Source organism: Patagioenas fasciata, chromosome Z (assembly GCF_037038585.1).
Source record: "Patagioenas fasciata isolate bPatFas1 chromosome Z, bPatFas1.hap1, whole genome shotgun sequence".
NCBI classification, from domain to species: Eukaryota; Metazoa; Chordata; class Aves; order Columbiformes; family Columbidae; genus Patagioenas; species Patagioenas fasciata.
Genome location: NC_092560.1, coordinates 18612296 through 18638051, shown reverse-complemented (window position 1 = coordinate 18638051; position 25756 = coordinate 18612296). Strand labels below are relative to the sequence as shown.

At 39.4% G+C, this 25756-nt stretch overlaps 1 protein-coding gene and 1 non-coding gene across 4 annotated transcripts in view; both read left to right on the top strand.

Annotated features, from left to right (window-relative positions):
* The window catches only part of ADAMTSL1 (ADAMTS like 1), a 443632-nt gene that overhangs the window by 405245 nt on the left and 12631 nt on the right, over positions 1-25756 (top strand). For all 3 annotated transcript variants that reach the window (XM_071802344.1, XM_071802343.1, XM_071802345.1), the window contains 2 exons: positions 8181-8360; positions 10227-10361. In XM_071802344.1, the coding sequence (XP_071658445.1) occupies positions 8181-8360; positions 10227-10361 (315 nt within the window). The remainder of the gene's footprint in view (positions 1-8180; positions 8361-10226; positions 10362-25756) is intronic.
* On the top strand, positions 13661-13825 carry LOC136115582 (U1 spliceosomal RNA). The gene has a single exon (XR_010653230.1). It is a non-coding gene; the product is annotated as a U1 spliceosomal RNA (small nuclear RNA).

The window sequence follows — 25756 nt, the reverse complement described above, 5'->3', positions numbered from 1 at the left end:
TTTCCTATATTGGTGTCTCTAGGGGCAGCTGGGTGAAACTGCAAGGTTTTTCTAGGACTCAGAAAAACTTCTTTACTTCCATTAATTTTTTAGCAGAGAAGTTATCCTCCTTTTATCAATACCAACTAGAAAAGTATAGTGGCTAAAGAAAATTGGTCTGGGACAATATCACAGAAATCTTTGTTAGAGATACATGTGATAGTATGATGTGGATGTAACAAAAGTGATACACATTCCTACTTGCTGGGGAAGTTTGATGACAATGTGAAAACATGGATGGACTTTTTTTCCTCATTGATGGGGTTTTCAAAGTCCACACCACTTAGTTCTTCTTTTCCTGCCAGACAGTCTTTTTCCAAATTAAGGGTGTGTAAGCACATTCTTTTTATGATGTTTCTTTTTTCATCTTGGAGTGCAGGAATTCAGAGGAATTCTTGTGAAACAGGGTTCTCCCTGGAACTGTTTTCCAGCCAGAGACTGAATGTTCCTCAGGCTTACAATACCAGTTTTCCTCTTTCCAATGGTGACCAAAAAATCTTGACCTTATCTGCATGTTGGAGTCCTATGGCTGTTGGTGAGAATGGTGTCAGTATGGAGAGGATGGGTGGGGGAAAAGAGAGAAGGCTGGGAAATCTCTGAAGACCCAGGGCCAGACCTTTGATTCATTACACTTTCATCTGTAGTATGAAGGGGAACAGGACGGGAAGGGAGAAGCTTATAAAAGACAGTGAGCCATGCTGAGTGTTACATAAATATCTGTGGTAGAGACTTGTACTAAGTCCCTTAGGCCCTTGCTTTAGCTTGTTTTCCCTAGCAGCTACTTCAGATGACTCTAAATGACATGGTTTAGAGGTGGACTTCACAGCACTAGGTTAGTGGCTGGACTCGATCTTAAAGGTCTTTTCCAACCAAAACGACTCTATGAATCTATAAGGATCTGCACTACAAATATACAGATGTCCTGCTTTCTGTACACTTCTTGCTCAGTTTAAGCACTTAGTGGTTTCCGATTTTCTTTCTTCAACTACTGCCAGCCACACTCATGCAAATTCTTAAGTAAAAAGAGTATTTGGCTCAAGTTTCACTATTTGGTCATCTGTCCTTCAGCAAAGCATGCACAATAGCTGTGCAAACACTAAGCTGGGATCCCAATTTATTAATTACTCTTGGTGGGATTAATTAAAGAAAAATACAGTGTTGTTTTTCCTAGTGTTTCATGAAGGAGTTAATTAATTCTGTTGCCCTCTCAACATAAGACTCTATACAGCCTCTTGCAATCAGACTGATGTTCAGTTTCTTTCAAGGAAGCAGGATATGAAAACCGTACTCTCTTTCTCCAGTCCCCTGTATGGCTGCCTGCACTGAGATTGTGTGAGAGAGACTAATTATAGTAAGAATATAAATTATTTTGGATTTTTCTCTCTGGGTTCTCTCAGCTGCAGATGAGGAGGCCCCACAGATGTAGACAGTGATTGCTGATTTAGGAAGTGCAGACATTTCCCTTCAGTATAAAGACATAAAGAAAAGAACAGGACGTGGCTGAGCAAAGTCACCACAGTTCTTATGGTATCAGAAAACTACAGGAGGGGAGCACAGCATGGTCAAGGCATAGATTCAGTGCTTTTTTTCAAGAGGGAAATAATCTCTAGCAATTTTATGAAGCCTGCCTACTGTGAGAATATATGTCCACAATGCAAAATTTTAGCAGTGTCACAACAGAATCACTGTCTGCTCTCTCAGAAGGCTTTTTGCTATCTAATAGTGTTACTGTATAACAAATTTTTTTGTGATACAAAATAAATTTGCTTAAATCATAATTTTCTTTGTGGAAGTTTATGTTCTGTTATTGCCTCCACAGAAAATGTCAGCTATGTTTGACACCAGCGATCAATACTGTTGAAATTATGATAAGTCATAAGCCACAAACTGTGACATTACACAGGGGATAAGAGAGTGAGCAATGAGAACAGAAATGTTTTGTAGGCTCTAGAGTCCTATTTTCATATAAATAGTGTTAATAATTCAACAGCAATTTAAAGAAGCTACATATGGTAAGACATGCAGCAACAGAGTGATTTCTTTCAACCGTCTCACCTATGGCTGGACAAACACCATCTCATAAAACCTGTTGAAGAACATGACAATAAGTATAATTTTATAATTTTTCTTCTACTGTAAGCACTTTTTTGTTGTTTTAGCATCAGAGATGGGATTATCCAACCTTTTAATATATTTTTATTTAGATCAGGTCTAAGAAGAGAAACATGCACAATTGCTTCAGTCACCAAACGTGTCATATTCTAGTGACTTCTTCAGAATAGATGAATTTTAGAAGTTCTCCAGCAGGCATAAACAATGAAATGGCCATCAAATCATAGTAAGTTAATATGCAATGGTTAATGATAATAAAAAATAAATTAGAGTGTGAGAAGGAAGTGAACATAATTAGAAAGCAAACTAACTTATATAGAAATTATGTGGAGACTTACGTAGATGAATAAACTGTTCATACAGCTTTGTAAAGCTATAGTTTTTTTTTCCTTCTAGTACTTTCCATCTAGTAATTTCAGGATGCCCTGAGCCAGCACAGCAACTGAGATTTGTTCCGGATCAGAATTTTGTGCCTGTTAATCTCATCAATATAAGCTCTGTTGCTATCACTGTACTGTACAGTGTGTAGTAAAGGACTATGCATGTATTGGATCTTGATGGTCTGGCTCATATATGGACACATCTTTACTGAGAGTGAGCAAGACAGCAGAATAAATATTTGTAAGAGAAATATTAAGTGTAAGGCTCAGTTATGACATTTTCTACAGCTACTCTAGCTGTCAAGGGACAGAAACATACACTTGCTGCTGACAGGTGTTGATAAGCCTGAAGAAGGCCTCTTAAAAACAAGATACAATGAAAGAGAACATTACCAGAGCCTAGGGAGTAATTTTATATTGCTCTTTAGCTTTTTATGAAAGGCATAAGAACTGTCAAAATCTGTGTTCTGAGCTGAAATCTATAGATAGTAGCCGTAAAACAAGGGAAGACAAAATTATCCTGGATACACTGCAGTTTAATTGGCCCCTGATATGAATTATGTCAGGATAAAATTCTATTTCAGTTATACAACAAAAATAGTATTCTGGTTTTGTTCAAGCTTAAAATTCGTTGTTGTTTCACTTGATATAACTTCATGACTTTGTCTATAGAGGTAAATGAATATTTTTTCAAACACAGGTGATTGTGGTCAATCCTAGACTTAGAATTATAGAATCAGAGAATCATTTTGGTTGGAGGAGACCCTCAGGATCATTGAGTCCAACCATAAACTAACCTAACCATGTCCCTAAGGACCTCATCAATATGTCTTTTAAACACCTCCAGGGATGGTGACTCAAACACTTCCCTGGGTAGCCTGTTCCAATGTGTGACAACCTTTTCCATCAAGAATTTTTTCCTAATATTGAATGTAAACCTCCCCTGGCACAACTTGAGGCCATTTCCTCTCATCCCATCACTTGCTACTTGGGAAAAGAAACCAACACCCTCCACGCTACAACCTCCTTTCAGGTAGTCACAGACAGAGATAATGTCTCTCGTCAGCCTCCTTTTCTCCAGGCTAAACAGCCCCAGTTCCCTCAGCCGCTCCTCATCAGACTTATGCTCCAGGCCCCTCACCAGTTTCATCACCGCCTCTGCACTCTCTCCAGCACCTCAATGTCTTTCTTATGATGAGGGGCCCAAAATTGAACACAGTATTTAAGGTGGGGCCTCACCAGGACTGAGTACAGTGGCACAATCATTTCTCTAGTCCTGCTGACCACACTATTCCTGATACCAGCCAGGATGCTGTTGGCTTTTTGGCCACCTGGACACACTGCTGGCTCCTATTCAGATGGCTATTAATCAAAAGCCCCAGATCCTTTCCCACCAGGCAGCTTTTCAGCCACTCTTCCCTGAGCCTGTAGCACTGTCTGGGTTTGTTGTGACCCAAGTGCAGGACCTGGCACTTGGCCTTGTTGAACCTCATACAATTGGCCCCAGCCCAATGATCCAACTGGTCCAGATCCCTCTGTATGGCCTTCCTACCTTCCAGCAAAGCAACACTCCCACTCAACTTGGTGTTGTCTGCAAACTTACTAAAGGTGCACTTGATCCCCTTGTCCAGATCATTGATAAAGAGATTAAACAGAACTGTCCCCAGTACTAAGCCCTGGGGAACACCACCCATGACTGATTGCCAACTGGATTTGGCTCTGTTCACTACAACTTTTCGGGCCTGGACAGTTCTTTATCCATCGAAGAGCACACCCATCCAGGCCATGAGCTGCCAAACTGATGATGAGCTGCCAGACTTCACCAAAACTGATCCTAAACACCCACCTGAAAGTCACCCAAGAGTCTTGACTTTCAGCAGGGGGATTTTCTCTGAACTTCAGAAAGCCAGCAGCATTTTTGGTCTGGTCAATTTGATTGCTGTGGGTAATTTCACTTCAATATGCAGTGTGGGAACAATTTAAATCACATCAGTATTGCTAGGAATCTTGCTTTTGACTTCATCACTTAAATTGTACAGATAATCATTCTGATACCAGAAGCCTCAATCACTCTGGCTCAAGTCTTATTGAAAATATGGTTGGATGTAGAAGCAGAAATCAACTTTTAAAATCTAGTTCTTAGGACCTTTCTCCATAGTATCCTTCTGGCCATAAGACTTCTAACAGAGACACCTGCTTGCAAGATGTCATGCACCATTAGTCACAGCTGACTCTGAACAGGTGTGTAAGAGTGACTTAAAATACATTACTTTTCTGTCCTGTGTATCTCTCTCTGATGTTTCAGCTTTCAGTATTTTCAGCTCTCATAAACATTCCTTTGTTTTCCATCTATATGCTGGAAGATGTATTTTTCTAGTTTGTACCTTGCTTTGTGACCCATATTTTTTCATCTGCTATGCCAGATTCTGACATGTAAGTCATTATTTCAAGAATATTGTGGCATTGGAAACAAGTCACCACTGCTATATCCTTGCATCATTATCCTTCCTTTCCCCAAAAGCTCCTCATTTAGCAAAATTATTGATGGACATGCACAGTTCTGCTTGCTATATAACCCAGGTAGCCTTTTTGTACTGGATACATGCACAGTGATGGAGGGGAAAGCTGAAGAATAGAAATGGTTAACTATTCACCACCTAAAGGCTTACCTGCTGAGCAAAGTGAGGGTTTTTTCCAGCTATAATAACACCTCTCAGACTTTATGTCTCTTGTGATTGTTTCTACAAGGCAAACACAGCCCTCTGTCCACTGTCATTCAGTGTTACCCAACAAAACTGATTGAAATGCTCTTGCTACCCCCTGTGGCAATACCGCGCAATAATGTGTTTGCTCATCCTTGTGCTGGCTGCCTCCTATTTCTGTCTTGCAGCTTACATGCATCACTAAAGGTGAAAGCATGAAGGAAAATGAAGCTGCTGCTCACTGACATACACTGCTTATCTTCCCTAAACCAAACTGTAGGAACAGCTGTACAGGTTAGTTTCAAATAATCTCTTGTTAGTGTGGAAACTTCACATTAAAGACAGAGGAAGCACACACTTTATAGAGTAAATAGCGGTCAGAAAAAGTTTATTGCAGAGATGCCAGACATTTTGTAGGTACAGGATGCCTTTCCTAGATTCAACAGTAATATCTCAACACTAAGGGGTCTTGCTTTCAATCTCTTGTTCCTTCTTTGGATAGCGAAGAGGACACCAGAGTATCTGAGCAACAGACTGCTAGAAGAAATTTAGTTTTGTCTGTCTCTCTGTGTTTATTTATTTATTTTATTTGAGTCCTTACTCTTGAGGATTGTGGTCATATACAATACTCATTGCCACTTTCTCATTTACCCTTCTCGGCACTCTTCATCCCTTCCTCTTTTCTCACTATCTGCAGTTGTCTTTCTTTATTTTCAAGAAAAATTTGAAAGCTGTACTCTGTGCTAGTCTAAAAAAAAAAAAGATGAACCCTGAACCCTGGTCAGTATGGGAGAAAGCTTTGTAATTTCATAATCTTGTGATTGTTTATTTCTGATGTCCATCACTTGATGCATCCATGCCCAAGTTTGGTAATAGCCATAATGTGAAAACCTGTGCACTGTAGGTAGCTTAGACTGCTAAAAAGAGTGGATCATCCCTTCACCAGAGTGGCACTGGGAAAAAAAGTGTTGGGATATTTTCCATCTCAGGATCTGCAAAACTGAAAGTCTCCATTTTCTCTCCTTTGCTTTTCAGAGCTCACCTCTCAAACTTCCTTTCCCCACAATGGAAACACAGTAGACACACAGGCTTGAGTAAATTCAAGGGCTGGGGTTGTTTGCCATTCAGCAGTTGTCTGAACTCCCCTGTGGACTCTGCCTGGATGCTCTGGAAAAAATCAGGGCGAGGTTTTAAGTGGTGGTCAGCCCACCCATGCCACATAGGCCAAAGAGCAGCAACCAGATGGGGAACTGTGTACTGGTCCCATCTCAGCAAGGGTGGGGAGTCAGAAACAGGCCAACCGCCCACCCTTTTGAAAAAGCTCAGTTGTAGCAACACAAACAAGAGTAAACCTTTGGAAAACGTCATCATAGACAAGAATGATCAGTTCTCTGGGTATACCATGAAGAGTCCAGATTAGCACGTGCGGTTTACTCTTAGACAAAAGTGAGAAAAACCCTGTGATCTTTTGCAGACTGCTTCCTGCAACTTTCTGAATGTGGACAAAAGCTTCTGCCCTCACAGGGCTTCAGCTTTTCTTCCTGGCTGCCAAGCTCAGATGTACTCATTCCAGATGTCTTGGCAAAGTCACCAGGTGTCTCTGGGAGAGGTGGAAACAGACCACAACGCTTTGATGTGGAAGAACAGGGAAAATCTCCCTTTCTTGCTTACATCTGTACATGCTTAGTGAGCCACCTGCAATCAGGCGGTTACTACAAATACAGAAAAATGGGTGGTCATGCTCAGTGAGCACGGCCTAAGTGAGGTATTTCTGATACCAGGCCCATGGAATTGACAAACAGAGTAGGTTTTGGTTTTGGACATGGAGACACAACCTAAAAGATACTAGCAATGGGCAGAGGGACATGTTGCTGTGACATAAGGCAGGGAAAGATTTTGGTGGGCAGCAGATACTTAGGAATAACTGCCTGTATGCATGCCCTTAAGCTACAGTAAACACAAGGAAACAGCACATTCATATGAAAGAGATTAACTGCGTCCCTCTTAAGGAGGGTACCGTTAACAGGGAAGCATGTACTCCAGCAGTTGTTGAGATTAGTGATGTGCTACTCCTCACAGCCATAGGTCCACAGAGTATCATTTCCTCCCAGGTACAGCTCCATAGGTCTATCCCATCTATTGAGACTTCCATACTGTTTTCACATAAACCTATTGTTTCATAGTCAGTGACACTAAATTACCTGATCTGGTATGCATTTCAATTGAGGTAGAAATCCCTATGCCAAAGAAATACTAGCTACTTCAAGATCAGAGGTCTTGCCAGCTATATATCAGAACCCATTCCTACAAGAGGGTACCCAGCAGAGATAGCTGGGCCTTAGATCCATGCACAGAAAAGAGGGTAATTCTTCCTACAGTGGGTTATGAATCTGTAACATGTGGCGAGGGATTCCTGGTAAGACCAGTGGAAACTGTTTTTCTGAAGATGTAAATGTGTTTTTTTGCATAATTTCAAAAAAATAAGATTGGATGGATTAATAGAAGTTCTTGAAGGGCTTCTACCTGCACAGAAGCTACATCTGGCTCAGAAAGTTACTGTGCTGAAACCACTGGGAGGCTGGGGAGGCATCAGCCTATGGCTTCTTACAAAGACAGGGTACTGGGCTAGATTAACCTTCGTTCTGATCCAATAGAGGCTTGCTTCTAAATGTGATGAGGTCAGAGTCCACTTGTACAACTCCAGGACACTAAAAGGGAAGACTTCAGTTTTAACTCTTCTTTTCTGTCTTGGAGAGATATAAGAAACAAAAATCCAGAAAATGTGGAAGAGTTGACAAAACACTTCAGAACTGCAAAAAATGTCAGTCGGAAGTTGCCTTAAAAGTTTATTTTAATCTATCTTAATGTATTTTGTCTGTAGCAACCATGACACTTTATAGCAACCACTATATCTTACTTGCGGTATGTTTTGTCAATGTTTTTCCAGGTGTTCCTGAAGCAGAAGTTACTTGGTTTAAGAACAAGGTCAAGCTGTCCACTGGTCACCATCCACATGATGGGCTGCTGCAAATTGCAAATGTTTCTCTGTCAGATCAGGGCTTGTACTCCTGCAAGGCAGCCAATCTTCGTGGGGAAGTAACTGAAAGCTCCCAACTGCTGGTTCTTGGTAAGTCCAGGGTATTTTCCACTTGCAGCATTATTAATGTGGCTGCTGGCACATCTAGTCTGCAGAACTAATCAGACAATGTGGAAAGAGGGAATGGCATACAGGCAGCCTTTTTCTACTTAAAGAATCAGTCTGCATTTGTTCTCTGGGCATCACTACCTGAAACAAGTTGGTGGTGTAAGGAAGATGGATAAGCAGAAAATGTCTAAGCACAAAGACTGCACCTTCCAGTTCTGACATATTCAATTTCACTCCTTCAGCCTTACTAGCTAAGAAAAGTATTTATTCACCATTTCTTAAATTGGATCTCTAGAAAGGAAAATGATGCCACTTCTTCCCTGTGAAGTGCTCTGCCTCTGCTGAGCAGCCTTTCTCTACATGGCTGTGTGGTACTGACCTGTTTTATACCAAAGAGTTGCATAAACAAAATGCATTTTTAAAAAGCACTTCCCAAGTTCAGTGAAGGGTGAAGCTTACTTTTTTTTTTAATTTCTAAGCAACAAACAGAAAACCCAGCTGAGTGATTTGAAAAGACGATGTCAGCTGTGAAGCATGAGTGAAAGTGTTACCTGGTGGTAACTCTATGTGTGGGAAAGGGGTTTCCTTTCCTAGTAACTCATCTTCTATCATTTCTCCATCTCTGGCAGATGAATGATCCAGCCAGACTTCGTAACTGCTTCTGTACATTTGATAGTGAAGTGTCAAATTTTAAAATCTAATCCCTGTTATTGGTGCAACACCATTAAAGCATCTGTTACAGCCCTCGTCTCTCATGACCTGTGTGAGTCCAGGTTCCACGGAGGATGCAGCTTCCAGAGGAAGTTTTAAAGCTAGATTTCTCAGTTTCACAGACAACACAAAAACCCTTTTATGAATGTTTGTATGATTTCTCTGTGAATCCACACTGGTTCTAGAAACTCTATCTAAAAAAATCTGAAAAAAAAATCAGCTGGGTTTCAGCCTGTAATGAAACACTGCCACATGATCTCTAAATCCTTTTCTGATTGTTATAAATGACTTACTTAGTATTTAAAGATGTAAAATTAGTGTGAATTATGCCAGCTGCTTATGTTTGTATGCAAATCACATATTTAGTTCCTTGCTGGAAAGAAACAGGTCAAGCATCCATGACTCATACTTCTGGTGCTGAATGTGATCAGCAAGGGAAAACTTGCCTAGTTTGTGCAGTGATCTAATTGGAAGAGGATGAAGCTATCATTCACTTAAATAGCTCATCATTTCCATGACAAACAGAATTAGGAATGATAGGCAACACAATTGATTTTAAAAATAGCACTATGGTTAGTAAAAAACTAATTTTTGTAGTTCTCAGCATAGACTAATCCTCTTGACCTCTGAACTCTCAGCCCTTTGGAGCTCTGCTCAAGTATACCACAGGATTTGACAGGTTTATAACCATATTTAATCAGTGCTTGATCCAGGTTGTAGCTGACATGAAAAAGTTTTCCACTGACTGACATGGACATTTGATTCAGTTTCTATTAATATGCTGTATAAATTTGCTTTTACATCGAAGCTGATGTATCTCCTTACACCATGCAACTTCATCACATATGAAGAGGGTCAACCAGAATGCCGTATTAGCCTTCAGACAGAATTTCTTTCATTTTGTGGTCATAACGATCCAGATGGGTTTTTTTTAATAATTTGTCTAATGTCTCACCTAATGTGAGAAAAAGCAGACCTTTAGTAGTTGCCCAAAGTTGCTTAGACTGCCTCTCTGAAATAGTAATATTCCAGCATGGCAAGTGATGCAGCAATAGCTGGTGGTGGTTTTTTTATTGTCCCTAAAGAGTTTTCTGCTATGCTGTTGCTCATCACTTCAGTCTCCCAATCTGTTACCAGAGCCTCCACGACCTCTTCCTTACCTAGAAGACTTGACAGCAGTGCTTTCCAGTGCTGGGACCAGCGCTCGTTCAGTTCTGACCTCTCCCTCAGGAACAAAAATGACCATCAGCCCAGGGAGCTCTCCTCTCATAGGTAAGTCAAGTGCTTTAAGACTTTTTTAGATTAAAAAGGGTGTAGAGTTTAGATTACAGTTATGCATCAGGTTATCCAGCCATGGAACACTGGAACAAAAGACATCAAACCAACAGCACATTGTTAGCCATAATCTCTGCCAAATTGTTCTCAGAACTTAGAAACTCATTTTAAAAAAATGAGATCCTCTTATCAGCGTAATGTCCCAAAGTGGCATACAGAACAACAGCTCTGTTGTGCCATATTTTCTAACAACCTGTAAGAAGCAGTCCCTGCTCTGAGGGACGGGTAAACTCATTCAACACAAGACATGGCAAACTGTTGTGCCAGTTAATCTAAAAGAAGAAATGTTTATGGTTCTGTTTTCTTTTCCTTCTGCATTTGGGTACTAGTCTTTCCATAAGTCTGATATTCACACTATATATCCTTCTCTTCAGAGCCTTTTCTAGAGTTTTGCCTATGACTCAAGACATGTTTTTCTTTTGCAACCTCTCTGTCTCATTCTGTTCATTTTAATCCTCTTTGGTACATCACACAACCAATGTCTGTGCAAAACCATATAAGGAAATAATTTCAAATACAATATTGTCAAGGGTTTAGATTACAGGGTGACAATCAAACCCTGGCAGATGTATTGTTAACCTCCTCTCCCCTCTCCACTTCCCCCTTTTACCCCTCCCTCTCCCCCCTTCCCACTCAGGACAGGTGATCGGGAGGGAAAGAAGGACAGAGAGAAGAGAGTTGGAAAAGTTAAAGATGTTTTACTAATGCTACTAATAAGAATAGAGAAAATAATACAAAATATACAAAACCAATCTTGTAAGTCTCAGCAACTGCAGAGCCAGCACCCGAAGTCCTGGACTGGACTCTGCAGCCAACCGGAGCTGGATTCAGTCTCTCACTAGGCCTCAGTTCGCAGGGACGACCAGCAAGGTCCTCTCCTAACATCAGCCGTAAGCGGAAGGGAAAAGAAGGCAAAAGGGATGAGATCCTCATGATCTCCCACTTTTATATGAAGTATTCACGTGAATGGAATGTTATACTCCGTTGGTCAGTTTCTTGATCACCTGTTTTCTCGTTGCCCCTCTCGCGAGATGTCCATCTGTGCTTATCAATAACTTTGCATTCCATTGCCATGTTTACCAATACATGTGTCTGGTTCTCCAGGAAAATGCAGCTAATATGAAGGGTTTAGCTGACAGGCAAATTCACTAAAAGATAAACTTGCTTTTAACAAAACCAGGACAAGTATTTTCCTATTTTCATCCTTTCCTGCCTTCCATTTAGCTTCCTCCTCTTTACACTGCAAGTTCTCTTATATGCTACAAACTCCTTTCAGATCTGTGGGCATGATTTATTTGCAAAGAGAATCTCATCCTTTTCTAAAGTTCAGGGTATGTTTATTTTAAAATTTCACTCCTCACACTGATCTTGAGCCTCTACAAACTGTCAGGGTCAGACAGGCAAACAGATTTTCTAATGGCCTTGTTACTGCATACAGTCAAATCTTGTCAAGTCTTGCACTTTTAGAGCAATCTTGTATCTTTTTAGAGGTAGGGATCTGAAACTTCTAGCAAAGGGTCTGTAGCTGGTCTGAATGTTTATAGCTTTGGTATCTGCACCTTGCAAAGCATTAGTTGCTTACATTTAGTAGCAATTTTAAGATTTTATTTTCACAGTGGAGGCTTTCTATTTATGTTTTTAGTTTGATATGGTTTACTTTTCCCCAGTGCTGGCATCTGCATACATTTGCAAGGGCTTTTAGCATGCAGCTCTGGATTACATTTCTGCTTACACAAAAACTGTGCTGAAATAGTCCTTGGTGGGTGAAATATCTGAAGGTATTTATTAGTGTTGAATAAGTCATTTTGAGCACCTTTTTATTATATTCACTGTTGTAAGACTGGGTCACACTCCTGTTTCATCTGTTTCTTCTCAGGTTTCCAAAAAGAGGTCTTCAGTAGTTGTAGGGATTTTTTATTATCTGAAAGCAGTAACTGAACCACAAAGGGTGTTCTGCGCTGCCTGTATGCAACCACCTCTAAATGAATTTTATTTGACTATGTTGCCCTGTACATCGCTATTCCACTTCAGGGGCAAGGAAACTCCATGAATCTTAATAGCAAAGTAACAAACCAGTTTCGTTCTAGAGGCAATTCTCTCAATTTCACTGGAGTTTTACTAACCTAAATTCGAGGACTGTATTATTAAAACCGAAGGGAACTTCCTGAGAGGTTTTTTCTACTGAAAAATGAGCATGGAATGGGCTATTTGATCCATTAAAAAGCTACAGTCCAGTGTGCTGCACCACCTTATATCACCAAAATAAATACACAACGCATTCACTTTCCATGTATGTTACGTAAATATATTGTCTGTAATTGTAGCAAAGAATTTGGATTAATTCACAATGAGAATAACGGTTAATGAAAAAAAGATGGACTTATCTCTCAGATATTATTTTAATCTGCATCTAGTTTACTCTGTGTGTAGAGAAGGAACTAGAATATGTGCAAAGGAACAGAATTAAGTGTGAAGCAGTGATAAGTAAGCTTTGCAGTAACTTTATATTTTGAAGGAGTTAAAAGCCATCAAGGGTGAAAATATTTGTTAGAAACTTAGATAAATTCAGGTATAGGTTTGCCAGGGTTTTAGAAAAAAAAAACAAAAACAAAACCAAAAACTTCATTGAAGACTGGGTTTGTGCCTTGGAAAGAAAGAAAAGAAAGAAAAGAAAGAAAAGAAAGAAAAGAAAGAAAAGAAAGAAAAGAAAGAAAAGAAAGAAAAGAAAGAAAAGAAAGAAAGAAAGAAAGAAAGAAAGAAAGAAAGAAAGAAAGAAAGAAAGAAAGAAAGAGAAAGAAAGAAAGAAAGAAAGAAAGAAAGAAAGAACACACAAAACCAAACACACACACACACCAAAAAAAAGCCCCCCCCCAAAACAAAACAAAACAAAACAAAAAGGTCAAACAGAAAATATTAGCACAGCATCAGGAGATTAAAGTTGCAAATGAGAAATTGTTTGGAAATTAACAACTGTATAAAATATAACAACAATTAACAAGCTGAGTTGAAATAAGAGAGCTAGAGCCTCCAAAATAATACATGTTATGCACTTTCTGTTTCAAAATGGACCAATGCTTCCACCATCATTTCAGCCATTTGAAACCATGAACTTGCTCTCTGGAGTCAGCTCCTATGGGTTTCTTCTACATAAATTCCAGGGGGTTTGCAGAAGGGAAAGGTCAGCACCATAACACAAATACCCGGTTTGGTGCTGTTCCTTCTCATTGTTAAGGGTCATTCTTACCTGGCAGGGGAGACACCATGATCAGACAGGTGGCTTTCCCAGGACAAGGCTTATTCCCTGGACTTCAGGTGTGTTGACCCCCAGAATTTCCCCAAATGTGGGAAACTTGACTGCATAACTTGTGGTAGTGGGGGACTGAATTTGCACTCTGCCCTGCTGTTTTGGTTTTTTTTCCAGGCATTGGACTCGATAATCCATGTGGGTCCCTTCCAATTCAGGACATTCTATGATTTGTGTGCCTTTACCATAGAATTAGATGAAAATATCTGCTAAAGACCTGCTCAATGGAGTCAGCAACCCTCCAATTAAGATCTAACTTAAAATACCTTTGTGCCTGAGCTTACAAAACCATTTTGTCTATGTACTTGTTACTTCTGCTTCTAAAGACTTGAGATTTCAGCTAGCTTTCTAGGCGCAACTCATCATCTGCTTAGAGAGGATGATGTAAATAGTGGCTTACACTGATGCTCATCCTGCTCTTTTGCAACTGTTGGAAGTATGAGCAGAGCACTGCAGTCCTCCCCAGTCTTCACTTTCCTTGGGAGATCGCGTAATAGACACTTCTGCATTATTGGCCTGAAGGACAGGACTTTCCTCAAAGCAGAAGGTAGAGCACCCATCAGTTTGGGATTATTTTGGGATTTATAGTAGTGCAAACTCAAAATCGGTGATGAGCAGTAGACTGTCACACACTTTCTGATGTCCTTGGTTCGTGGCAGGCACGTAAGGAGCCTTTATATCACACATAACATAGAAAAGAGTAAATTTATAAAGTGACACCTATTTATATTTATTTGGGAATCTTTCACATTAGATCTTAATCTCATTAATATATCTGGTTTTGGGACTTAAAATTTTGAATACAGTTTTCCTGAATATTAGTAATTAAAGTACTATATGAAATTCTGCCCTTTTCCTCAGAAAGAAGTTGCTTTATTTGTCACCTGATAAGAACTTTTGGTTTTTAACAATATTCATGACCTTTTGACTTCTATAAATCCTGATTACTTCATGGAATTATCTTTTTGAATTAGAGTTCAGATCCTAAGTTCAGATATTTTCAGCAGAGTTTTCTTAACTAAGCTACCAATATAACTGAATTTTTTTACACAATTCCCTGGACAAATTTCCTTGGGTCTCGAGGTTTGTAAATGTTAATTTTGGTAAAACTGAAGTTGTAGGACTCAGTGTGTGTGACTTTTAACATGCCTGCAGAAAAGGCTTTGGACCTATCAAGAGTATTGGTTTTAATTTGGGTTCAAACTTCTTGTTTTCTGTATTCGAAGATGTTTCAGTAATGAAGTCTGAAAATCCTGTAGTGAGGATTCACTACAATTTCTCAGTTTTATTGTGACTTACTGGAAAACTCAGTAGACTTGTCAAAATATAAAAAATATGATATAAAAATGTCCCCTTATCTTAGCACAGAGGAACACTGTATTTATTACAGTTATGTGGCATAGTGAAATCTGACACTTTAAAGACTTTGACTTATATACGTGAATTATATCTCAGTGAGGGTTCTTGCAGAAATATTGGAAGATAGGTCAGAAAATAATACTGCTAGGAATACAGAAATGTGGGAGTACCTACAAAACATCACACAGAAGGAGAAAAGGTTGAGGAATAGTATACTTTGACTGCTTGTAACAGCACAGTGTGTCTTGGCATCTATTGCTTTGTTAAAACCTTTTGTTGCAGATGAGCTCCCTGAATTGCACAGAAAATGTCTGTGGACACATATGACACGTTTTTCCCCAAAGCTTCAGGCTCATGTTCCACAGGTATTTGTAGAAATCTTCAACGTGTGTGATGATTTTTGAAAACATAACGTGCACTTGAGGATATGCATATTGAAGGAAGGGGGATTGCTGCATTGCACATTGTATAAAATTAAATAAAGGGTTTGGACTGCATTCATGAGACAGACATGGAAAGGAATGTATCTTTATTTTGGAATGCAGCACAGGCTCATGAGTTTAAAGAGAAATGGCAGCAAAAGCAGCAAAGATAGCTAGGATCTGAAATGAATAGAAAGTCTAGCTATTACTTGACACAATGGAAGAGTTAAGCAGTGTCTTTAAAAAGAACAGACATCCAAGAAAAATTTAATATTGAGATAATGGTAGCCAGTCTATTTGAAATTAAATATTGAGATAATTGTAGCTGTTATGTGTAGCTGCAATGTATATTTTGAAGCCTCACTGTATCATGATGAAATGTTCACATTTTGGCAAAATTAATAGCAGCAATTTTTTTGATCGAAAGAGGAGATGCCATCAAAATGAACACTTTTGGCATTCGTTCTTTTTTTATTCTTTGCATGAAATGAACAAATGCAAATCTTGGAGCATGATAGTTATTTTAGGAAATCTGAAGGTATGAATGAACCTATAGGGAAAAGCCTAGGCAATTATTTGGAATTTGGTTCTGATCCCTTTTATCACTCGAATTACAAGTTCCCCAGTTTGTTCACTGGGAACCTGCTGTTGACCCCACCTTAGGATACTCCTATTTGTAGGAGTTACTGAAAATAACTGTAAAATTAGATGATAAAATGTACTTTTTTTATGACCAGAAAAGTACACTCAATTGTAACAAAAACAAAAACAAGCAAAGAGAACTGCTGCTCCATATTTATTGTGTTCTCCCTGATGACTTCCATATCAAATTACTCACCTAACAAATCAGAATACAGTTTTACTAACTGCCAGCACTGCAAGCACAGTCTTAGAAAGCAGATTTCTTCCTATCTTTATACGTTATGCGCAGTTACCACAGAGTTAGAGAGGCTTAGCTGTCAATTTCATTACTGCTTCAGAAGATGAAGAGCTGGACTACAAATTCCTGTTCTGCAAATACCTATGTTATTTAGCGATGAAGTTATTTTTAAAACTATAATATCCAAACCTTTTAATTTAAAAAATGCAAAATATTCCCCTTATCAAAAACAGTATTTCCCTCTCATTTTTCTTTTACTGGCAATAGTATACACCACTCATTTTATTTCAGAATCACTTAGATGCCCAGAAGAGGCTCCAGAAGCAGAATGGAAAAATACAATTATGATGGCCACCTTGCTTGCAATGGCCAGCCTTTTGAGTATGAATAAATCACTCATTCTGAAAGGGCAGACTGCATCGGAGACACATCTGAAGTTCAGGAGAATTTTCTCTTTTGTTTTTTTTTTTCTCAGATTGGACCACTTCACGTCATTTGCTCACCTGCAGATTTAAGGGTTAGCTAGATGTGGCACTGAACAGAAAAATTAACCAAGAACTTTTTGAAAGTGCTTTGTGTATTACAGTGAGTCAAATGCTGTGCCACTGACTACTTTAGGAGAAGAAACAGATCATACAGATAGACTGGTGCCATGATCAGGACAAAACTCTTTCAGCAGAGCAAGAGAAGTTAGTGCTGCAATTGCTTGCTATGTGCCATAAAATACGTAAACTTAGGACTGATACTTGTTCAAAACCAGTGTGAAAAGCAATGAATGATACAGATGAACACCACTGTTCTCACCAGTACAAATCTCTTGTAATTTTTGGTGATATAATTAAGACCAAAAGTATATATTCTTGAAACATAAGTTTTTCCTTTACTCCCTTTTGCCCTTCCCCTCTCTACCAAGAGCCTTCTCTAAATTTTCCTAGGTTTTGCGAATTGCTACTGCATTAAAATTGGAAGCAGAAATACAAAATAATTTACAATTTGCACAGAGTCAGCAAAGAGAAAACTCATGAGTAATTATGATTGAGACGGTGTCTGTGCTCCTCTAAGGAAAAAGATAGCGGCAGAAGTTGTGTAGTGGGAGTCAGATAAAATCATGACTACCTGAGAAGTTGTTTTGCACAACATAATTTTTTCCTCCCAATTCTCTGTAATAAATTGGACATTGTGTTTGAAAAGTAGTTCTAACGTTAAAGAATATTTTTAGCAGCTTTATTTTACACTATAATACTTATTTTGTCATAAGGATAAAGCACCAAGTGCATCCATGGGATAATCTGTCCTGTTAAATACGTTTCCCGTTCCTTTCCTTTTATATCTTGGTGAAAATTCTGCCTTGTCACATTATTTACAAGAACTCTCAGGTAAGTGACATTTCTATATTTATGAGAATTTAAGTTAATATCAAGAGTATGCCATTATCATTGCAATTAATTCCCCAATCAGACTCTATCACAATGATTATGCTCCAAATATTGTATGAAGTTCATACAGTATTGTAGTATGTTCCTTCTACCTCAGACTGCAGAGCCACATTTCATTGAAATATGTGGATTTTCATTTGCATATGCATACTATTTACATTTCATTGTGTACAGTGCATGATCATACCTCTGCTTAGTCAAACATTTTGATCACACTGATATGGTGTTTGTGTGTCCTGCTGCTGCCAAGTTCTGAAAGCAGTCAAAAGAGCAAGACCCTCAAGGCAATCTGCTGTCTTGGGTTTTTTTCTTGCCTGCTGTTTTGTGCCATGAATGAGCTAATCTGAGACCCACTGATCTACAGCAGTGGTCCAAAATGCTGCCACATAAAATAATATCACTGGCCTCTGGGGCAACATCTGTTTAGTGTAGGTTTGGTGGTAAGAGTTGAAGCCTTTTCCAGGATCACTGACCTAGATTCTGTTCTAACATAGATATAAATGATGCATAGCTCCACCAAGGCAAGTTCTAGTGAAAAACTAGGGGTATCAGACTTCCCACAGTTTGGAGACTTGTTCTGCGAGCTTGTTCACATAAAAGACCTTTTACCCTCTTGGAAAACTTGAGCTTTGATCTAGAGTAAGTGTAAAGGTTATTTCTAACCTGCTGACTAAGGGGTTTATCCATTCAAAGTTGTGAAGCACACTCGCCCTCCGAGTGAGTTCCCAAAACCTCTCCCAAATGGCTAAAGCACTTTGTTAACAGGACAGAAGTTACAGCCTCTCTGAGGCAAGCAGCACTGGCTTTCCTGCACTCACCTGCCCTCCACCTCCTGTGCTCTGCCTTTCAGTATTTGCCTTGTGCCACAGGGAGTTTCCTGAGCTGCTGATGTCTTGGGATGTAGCAAGTTCATTATCGACTTAAGAAATACAGAAAGGCTTCTAAAGCAGCTTTCTAAAGCAGACTTTGCAGCTTGGGCTGGTAACCGCGTTACATGCTAGCTCTTGCTCTGTCTTTTGTTCAACTCCTTGTGCTGTACGTGCCTCTTCTGAGTGTGATTTTTTTTCCCATGAGTGTACAGTTACCCTAGAGCTGTAGCAATGTTGGGGCAGAAGTTTATACTGAAGGGTACTCCCTTTCCGTTTTTGGCGTGCACTGAATAAATCCATCAGAGTTAGCTCCACAGGTCATTTCAGCATGCTGCATCCATTCTCATAAGATTTTGTTTCATGATTTACCATTAGTGACTGTTTTCAGCCCAGTCCTTATTAATACAAGATTCTTGGTGTGTAGGATTCCTGTTGTTAGAGTCATTTTTAGAAAACAATATTAGTACCAGAGCTTGAAAATTTCCTTGCTTTTTTAATGGGCTCACCACATGGCTGTATATTTGGGAACATTTTTTACAACCTCTGTGGGGCAGGGAATGGGCCTAACTCAATTTTTGTTGAATACAGTGTAAATTTACACTACTATGTAAATGATATCTAATAACAACGACATGTGTGGCATTGGGTAACCAGTTTAGGTGTTTTGAGAACTGTTTGAAAACCATGTCATCTGTTTAGTATAGTAAGTTTCAACTGCTCCTTTGGAGCCATAAATAGTTATTTAAAATACCTTATTTTTTCAAAATGCTGCTGTCATCAGCTGAATTGATCTGTTCCAAGAATTCCTAAATACACAGCTTTCCTTGTGTGGCATAAGTGCATATTCATTTGACATCCTTTAAACTATCTAAAAAAAAAAAAAAAAATTATACTAACATTAAGAGTAATTCTTTCTTTTTGAGATTTTCAGGATCACATTACTTTTTACAAGTTTTATTTCATTCAGTGTATGAAACCACTGAGAAGTGATTTGCAAAACACCCTGAGTTAAGTGTCTGTTTAAATTTATGCTTTATACTCCTTTGAAAAATCTTTTCCCATAAAACACGCTATAAAGGGTTGTCTCTAAGTTTTGTCTCTTCAGCAAAATGGGGTTTGCATACATATGGCTTTCAGACATGACCTTTACTACCTTCATTTGGTTTTAAAGCATTTTCAAAAGTTGAATACATCCTGTCAAATTCTCTTATGTTAAATGTAGGACAGAATTACATTTAAATCCATTAGGTTTAACATGCATTACTCATTTCAGTCACCTAAGGAGAAAATCATGTATGATGGGAAATTGGGGAAGTATTTCTCTGTGGCAATCTATGTAGTGTGAATACAGTAGTATGGTGTGAACCACAACACAGTAGTTCACTACCAAGCTTGTATCTATTCCGATTCATCTGTGGCTTCTCTACATTTTGTTCAAAGCATTTTGTTCTTCGTTTCATCATTAGTCCTCTTTCTGTTTTGAAAGCATACTCTAAGTCTTTCAATGTAGAGATTACAGTGGAAACACCATCCGGTTTCAAGTCCTGCAGCTGCATTATATTTATTGTTTTAACATGGTGTATTGTAGTCTACCACACTGTTCTGTCAGAGTTCAGTAAAATTTCTACAGAATCACAGAATATTTTCTTAGCTTGCTTTTTTTTCAGATTTAAAACAATTAATAATTCTGCTGCCAAATCTCTTGTCTCCTCCTTTGCCAGGCACTTCAGATAATAGTCGGTGATCATCTTTCATCTCCCAGTTTTCTGTTTACACAGGTACATGTCTGTGGCTTGCAGAGGCGGGACAGGGGCCTTCTGGTTTGTAAGGCTGGCTGAAGTTTTCTGTGAACTTTCTGTGCTATGTTTATTGTACTTGATGACGTCCTGAAACATGCCATCCCTAAACAATTGGGATGCCTACTTTTTTCAAATTCAGGCTTTTTTTTTTTTTTTTTTGTCGATTCAAAGTATGCTGAACTAATGCAGTGCAAACATCTCCTGTGATCACTGATGAACAACAAGGGTGTAAAACTGAACTTTAAGGTGCAAGCATGTGGTTGAACATTAATATCAAAGGATTCAAACTGCATTCCACAGCATTTTTTTATATTCAGGCTATGCTACTGAGAACTGTCTCTTAAATAGGAAATAATTTCCAAAGGTGAAAGTGTTGGCCTGAAATTAAGAAGACAAAAGTTTGATTTTCAGGTCCACTGCTGTTAGGTAAGACAGCACGCACCTCCATGTGCCTTGGTTATCTGCCAGGGGAATAGAAAAGGTGAGCTTACCTCCCACAGCACAGCAGCTACAGGGATGCAGATGGAAAGCTAAGTAGTTTATTGAGCTCAGACTGTACAAGAGTTTTGTTTAAAGAAATTTCAAAGAGCCTGCTTCATCTTGACCTGAAGTCTTCACTCAGATTCCTTCTTTAATAAATACTAGAAATATTGCTTGGGATTAATCAGTAGCTCAGTAGTAAATTAGAGGGCTATTTGTTAGACAACTGTGAATGCAAGAAAATAATCCTTTTTTTTTTTAAGAACAGATATCTTTTTTAAAGGAAATGTTTTTGCTTGTATTACAAAATGTATTTAGTGCTTGCAAAACTTGTTTGATGTTCTAACCATTGCTTTCCATACAATTCTGCTGATTTAATGTATCAGGATGTCAAAAAAAATGGAATCCTAAAATCAACAGCCTTTGCACCTGTTTATTTCTGTCATTCGAGTCTGCAAGTGGAAGAGTGATGCATGCTTTGTATTTTGGCTTCTTAGCATTAGCACAGTAGCCCAGAGTCTCTCTGCAGCTACAGTCATACAGAAAGTGTACAGAGGTATAATGTAATCGGGAGCTGCATTTGGCCTGCAAGAAATTATCATTGTTGTGAAATGTTTGTCTTCTTTTTCCAATTCCCCCTTATTATCCTTGAAATATTAACGGTTTCCCTGCTAAAAGATGTAACTTCTACTCTTTTTTTCTTTTTGGTATCTCCAGCTTTTAGACATTCATGACTTATCCTGGCTTTGAATGAATTTAGAGTCAAGTAGACTTTGCAAGGGATGATGAAGGCAGTTTTTCTGTCTCTACGTAAGACTGAGAGGGAAGGGCCTTCTTGTGCCAGAGCTTTCAATGCTCAGAAATAGGCCTAAAAAAATTGTTCCATCCTACCTTCCCAAGGTTTCTGATGCACTAAAGCTCTGCAATAGCTGTACGTTGTCTAGAAACAAAGCCCGTTTTTCTTTCTTGGGTGTTAAGGGACAGGTGTTGAGTATTGGAAGGATAAAGCAGTCAAAGTCCACAGGGATGGGAGGAAATAGAAAATAGGTGTTGGTAATTTGCATCAAATGGCATTAAAATTGGAATATGGACATGATTTTTATTGTACTCTGGTTCTCAATATGCATGAAACTTTATCCCGCAGCTTATGCATCCATACATGTGGGAAACCTATATGAAATGTCACTTGTGAAATGTGATTGATGCTTCTTCTGCATATACAGATGAGGAGTATCCATTACATATGAGTCGCATAGGTGTTAATAAAGTTTTACTGTTAAATGTTTAAAAAGTAATAATTACTCACTCATAGAATGTATCTAAGTAATAGTGTTTGGGGGTTTTCGCCCATGTTATTGATTACTGGCTGTTCCTTTAGCTAATATTTTATATATAAATTTTGGGAGAATAAATTATATATAAGGCAAGTAGAATAGTCGGTACTAGGAAGACTATATTGTTTTGCCTGACAATAACTATTTTAAAGAAAAAAAAGGCATGAACTAGGACCATTTGCACATTGAAGTAAATCTCAGTTTCTCTGCATTTGGCATCAAAGTGACTTTTCGGCTTTTTTCATTTTTCCCGTGCAGACTGCTTGCAGACGCAAACAGTAAAACCGAGCTCACAGCATGTCTTTGTCAGTTGTCATGGCTATGTGCTGACCTGTGGAAATCCCTGCAATTGCACTAAAAGAGAGGGAAACTCTAAAAAAATAGGATACTGTAGGCGAAGTCATACAGCCACTTGTCCATTTCCTGTGTATTCATTTGTTTTCTGTTAGTGTTAGCCTAGGCAGCCTTGAAACTGTGAGGCTGAAATCTTTTGAGTCACTTATTTACTTGAGAGTGAGTATCTTGGAAATTGGATGAGTTGTTTTGCAGCACAAGATAGGAAAAAAACACATCAGTACTCAGGGCAAAAGGAATAACCTAAAATGAAGTGTAGAAGGAATAAAAGGAGAGCTTACAGAATTAAGAAAAAGTACTGAGTAGCAAAGAAAGCTGTCTCTTTGGGGTCAGGAAGTGAGTGTTGGGGAGAGAACTGCCAGGGGTAAAACTGCATTAGACCTCACCAAAGAAATTAAAACAAATAGCAAAGACTCTTTACCCTTATAAGTAAAAGTGGAGAAAGGGAAGAGGGGAGATCACTGTGACCAGTGTGCATTCACTCATTCTGCCTTTTTCTTCATTTTTTTTCCTTCTTTTCAATATTTAGCTGCATTAGCTTGTTCTTTGCTGTGTCCCCTGTTGCTGCAAGCCCTGCCTGTATCCACAGTGGGGAAGGGCATGGGCTGGATAAAGCTGCCCTTTGGGGCTGCTTCCCCCTGCATGAAACAGGTACTACTGAGAGCAGGGGCTCCCCAGTGGAAGGCATATGACTCACACAGCAGGCTCTGCAGTTGCAATGACAATATTTCACTGGCAAAGACCTGTGTAGCCATCGGACCAGTGAGAGGTGCCATATTTATCCTCAAAAGTGACAGACAGGGTGTCCCCAGGGCCTGGATCTAAGTCTCAGTGTGAAAATGGTTGAGATGTGCCACAGATCACCACTAGCTTTTTTCATCCGGTATGAGAGTTCTTCTGCTTTGTAAGAGGAAGAAAGCTTCAATTCTCATGGGCAAGGCAGCGTCTTCTGCTGCAGGAACAGTGTACCTGGAGGTATGATTAGTGGCAAAAGGTAGACAAGAAAAGACTACAGTAGCCCCATCCCTAGAACTAGTTCAGTTGTCTGGCCAAAGTCAAAAGAAGGGTAGCAAGTGTTTCTAAACAAATAATGTGCTCCTTAAGTCTCAAGGATTTGGTCTTGATGATGGCTGGATATCAAACTGTTACTCCTTCCTGGGTAGATTAATGAAAATAGTATTTTTATTCTTACAGTGATAGGCACCTCAGTAAAATCTAGATAAATTCTTAAGGAAAACATGTATATTTAAATAAAATCTTGATTGCAGCAAGTCATCTTATCTCCCTCATAGGAACAGTACTTCTTAAGTACATGTTAGTTGATGATGTCCTCATGTGAACAGATAAGAATGAAAAGAAGGACAGTAACAAAAATATCAAATTGCAGAGTGTGTTCATTGTATAATACTGAAACAAAAGCATCATATTCCCATCCTTATTTGTCTTAGTGAATAATAGATAATAACCAAATAATGGCTATAACAATGAAGAAATATCAGCTGATAGAAATGTCATGGTTTAACCTCAACCAGTAACTAAGCACCACACAGCTGCTCACTCACTCTCCCCAAATGGGATCAGTAAAAGCGAGAAAACTCATGCATTGAGATAAAGACAATTTAATAAGTAAAGCAAAAGCCATGCACGCAAGTACAGGAAAACAAGGAATTTATTCACTACTTGCCAGGCAGAGGCAGGTGTTCAGGCATCTTCAGGAAAGCTGGGCCCCATTACAGGTAACAGTTACTTACTCCAAACATCCCCTACTTACTTCTTCTTCCCCAAAAAGATATACTAAGCATGATACCATACGGTATGGGATATTCCTTAGGCCTTTTGGGGTCAGCTGTCCTGGCTGTGTGTCCTCCCAACTTTTAGTGCACTCCCAGCCCACTCACTTGTCAGGTCATGTGAAGAGCCTAAAAGGTCTTGACTCTGTGTAAGCCCTGCTTAGCAATAAGTAAAACATCCCTGTATTATCACAGAATCACACAGAATCACAGAATGGTTAGGGTTGGAAGGGACCTCTGGAGATCACCTAGACCAAGCCACCTGCTACAGCAGGTTCACCCAGAGCAGATTGCACAAGAACATACCCGGGCTGGTTTTGAATGTCTCCGGGAAGGAGACCCCACAACATCTCTGGGCAGCCTGTCCCAGTGCTCTGGCACCCTCAAAGTCAAAAAGCTTTTCCTCATGTTCAGATGGAACATCCTTTGCTTTAGTCTGTGTCCATTACTCCTCATCCTGTCATTGGGCACCACTGAAAGGAGTCTGGCCCCATCATCTTGACATCCACCCTTCAGATATTTATAAGCATTGATAAGATCCCCTTGCAGCCTTCTCTTCTCCGGGCTGAGCAGACACAGTTCTCTCAGTCTCTCTTCGTAAGAAAGATGCTCTAGGCCCTTAACCACCTTCATAGCCCACCGCTGGACTCCGTCTGGTAATTCCTTGTCCTTCTTAAACTGGGAAGCCCAGAACTGGACACAGTGCTCCAGATGTGGCCTCAGCAGAGCAGAGGGGGAAGATAGCCTCCCTCAATCTTAATACACCCTAGGAAACCATCGGCCTTCTTGGCCACAAGGGCATATTTTTGACTCATGGTCAAGCTGTCGTCCACCAGAACTCCCAGGTCCTTCTCTGCAATGCTGCTTTCCAGCAGGTCCACCCTTAACCTGTACTGGTGCCTCGGGTTATTCCTCCCCAGGTGCAGGACCCTACTCTTGCCCTTGTTGAAATTCTCTCCTTTTCCACAGGAAATATGTAAGGCAACTTAGCTATGTCTCCCAGGATATGCAAGTCTCACATGCAATTTGTCATGAAACTGACAACATGTGGATCCGGTATGACAATCACAGGAAACAGTATCTTACAGATACTCTTCCTCAGCCCAACAGGCAAGGAACTCACTGTCAACCTAAACCTCATCAGCTGTGCTGATGATGCCTAGCCATATCTGTACAATGCTTCAGAATGGCAGGTTTTTTTCAGTTGCTCATTTTGCTTGGTTATTGCTTAGGCAATTGCCTATTTCTTTGATGAAAAATTTCTAAAGGCTCAATTTTATCTCTTTGTTTTTTCAACAGTTGTGT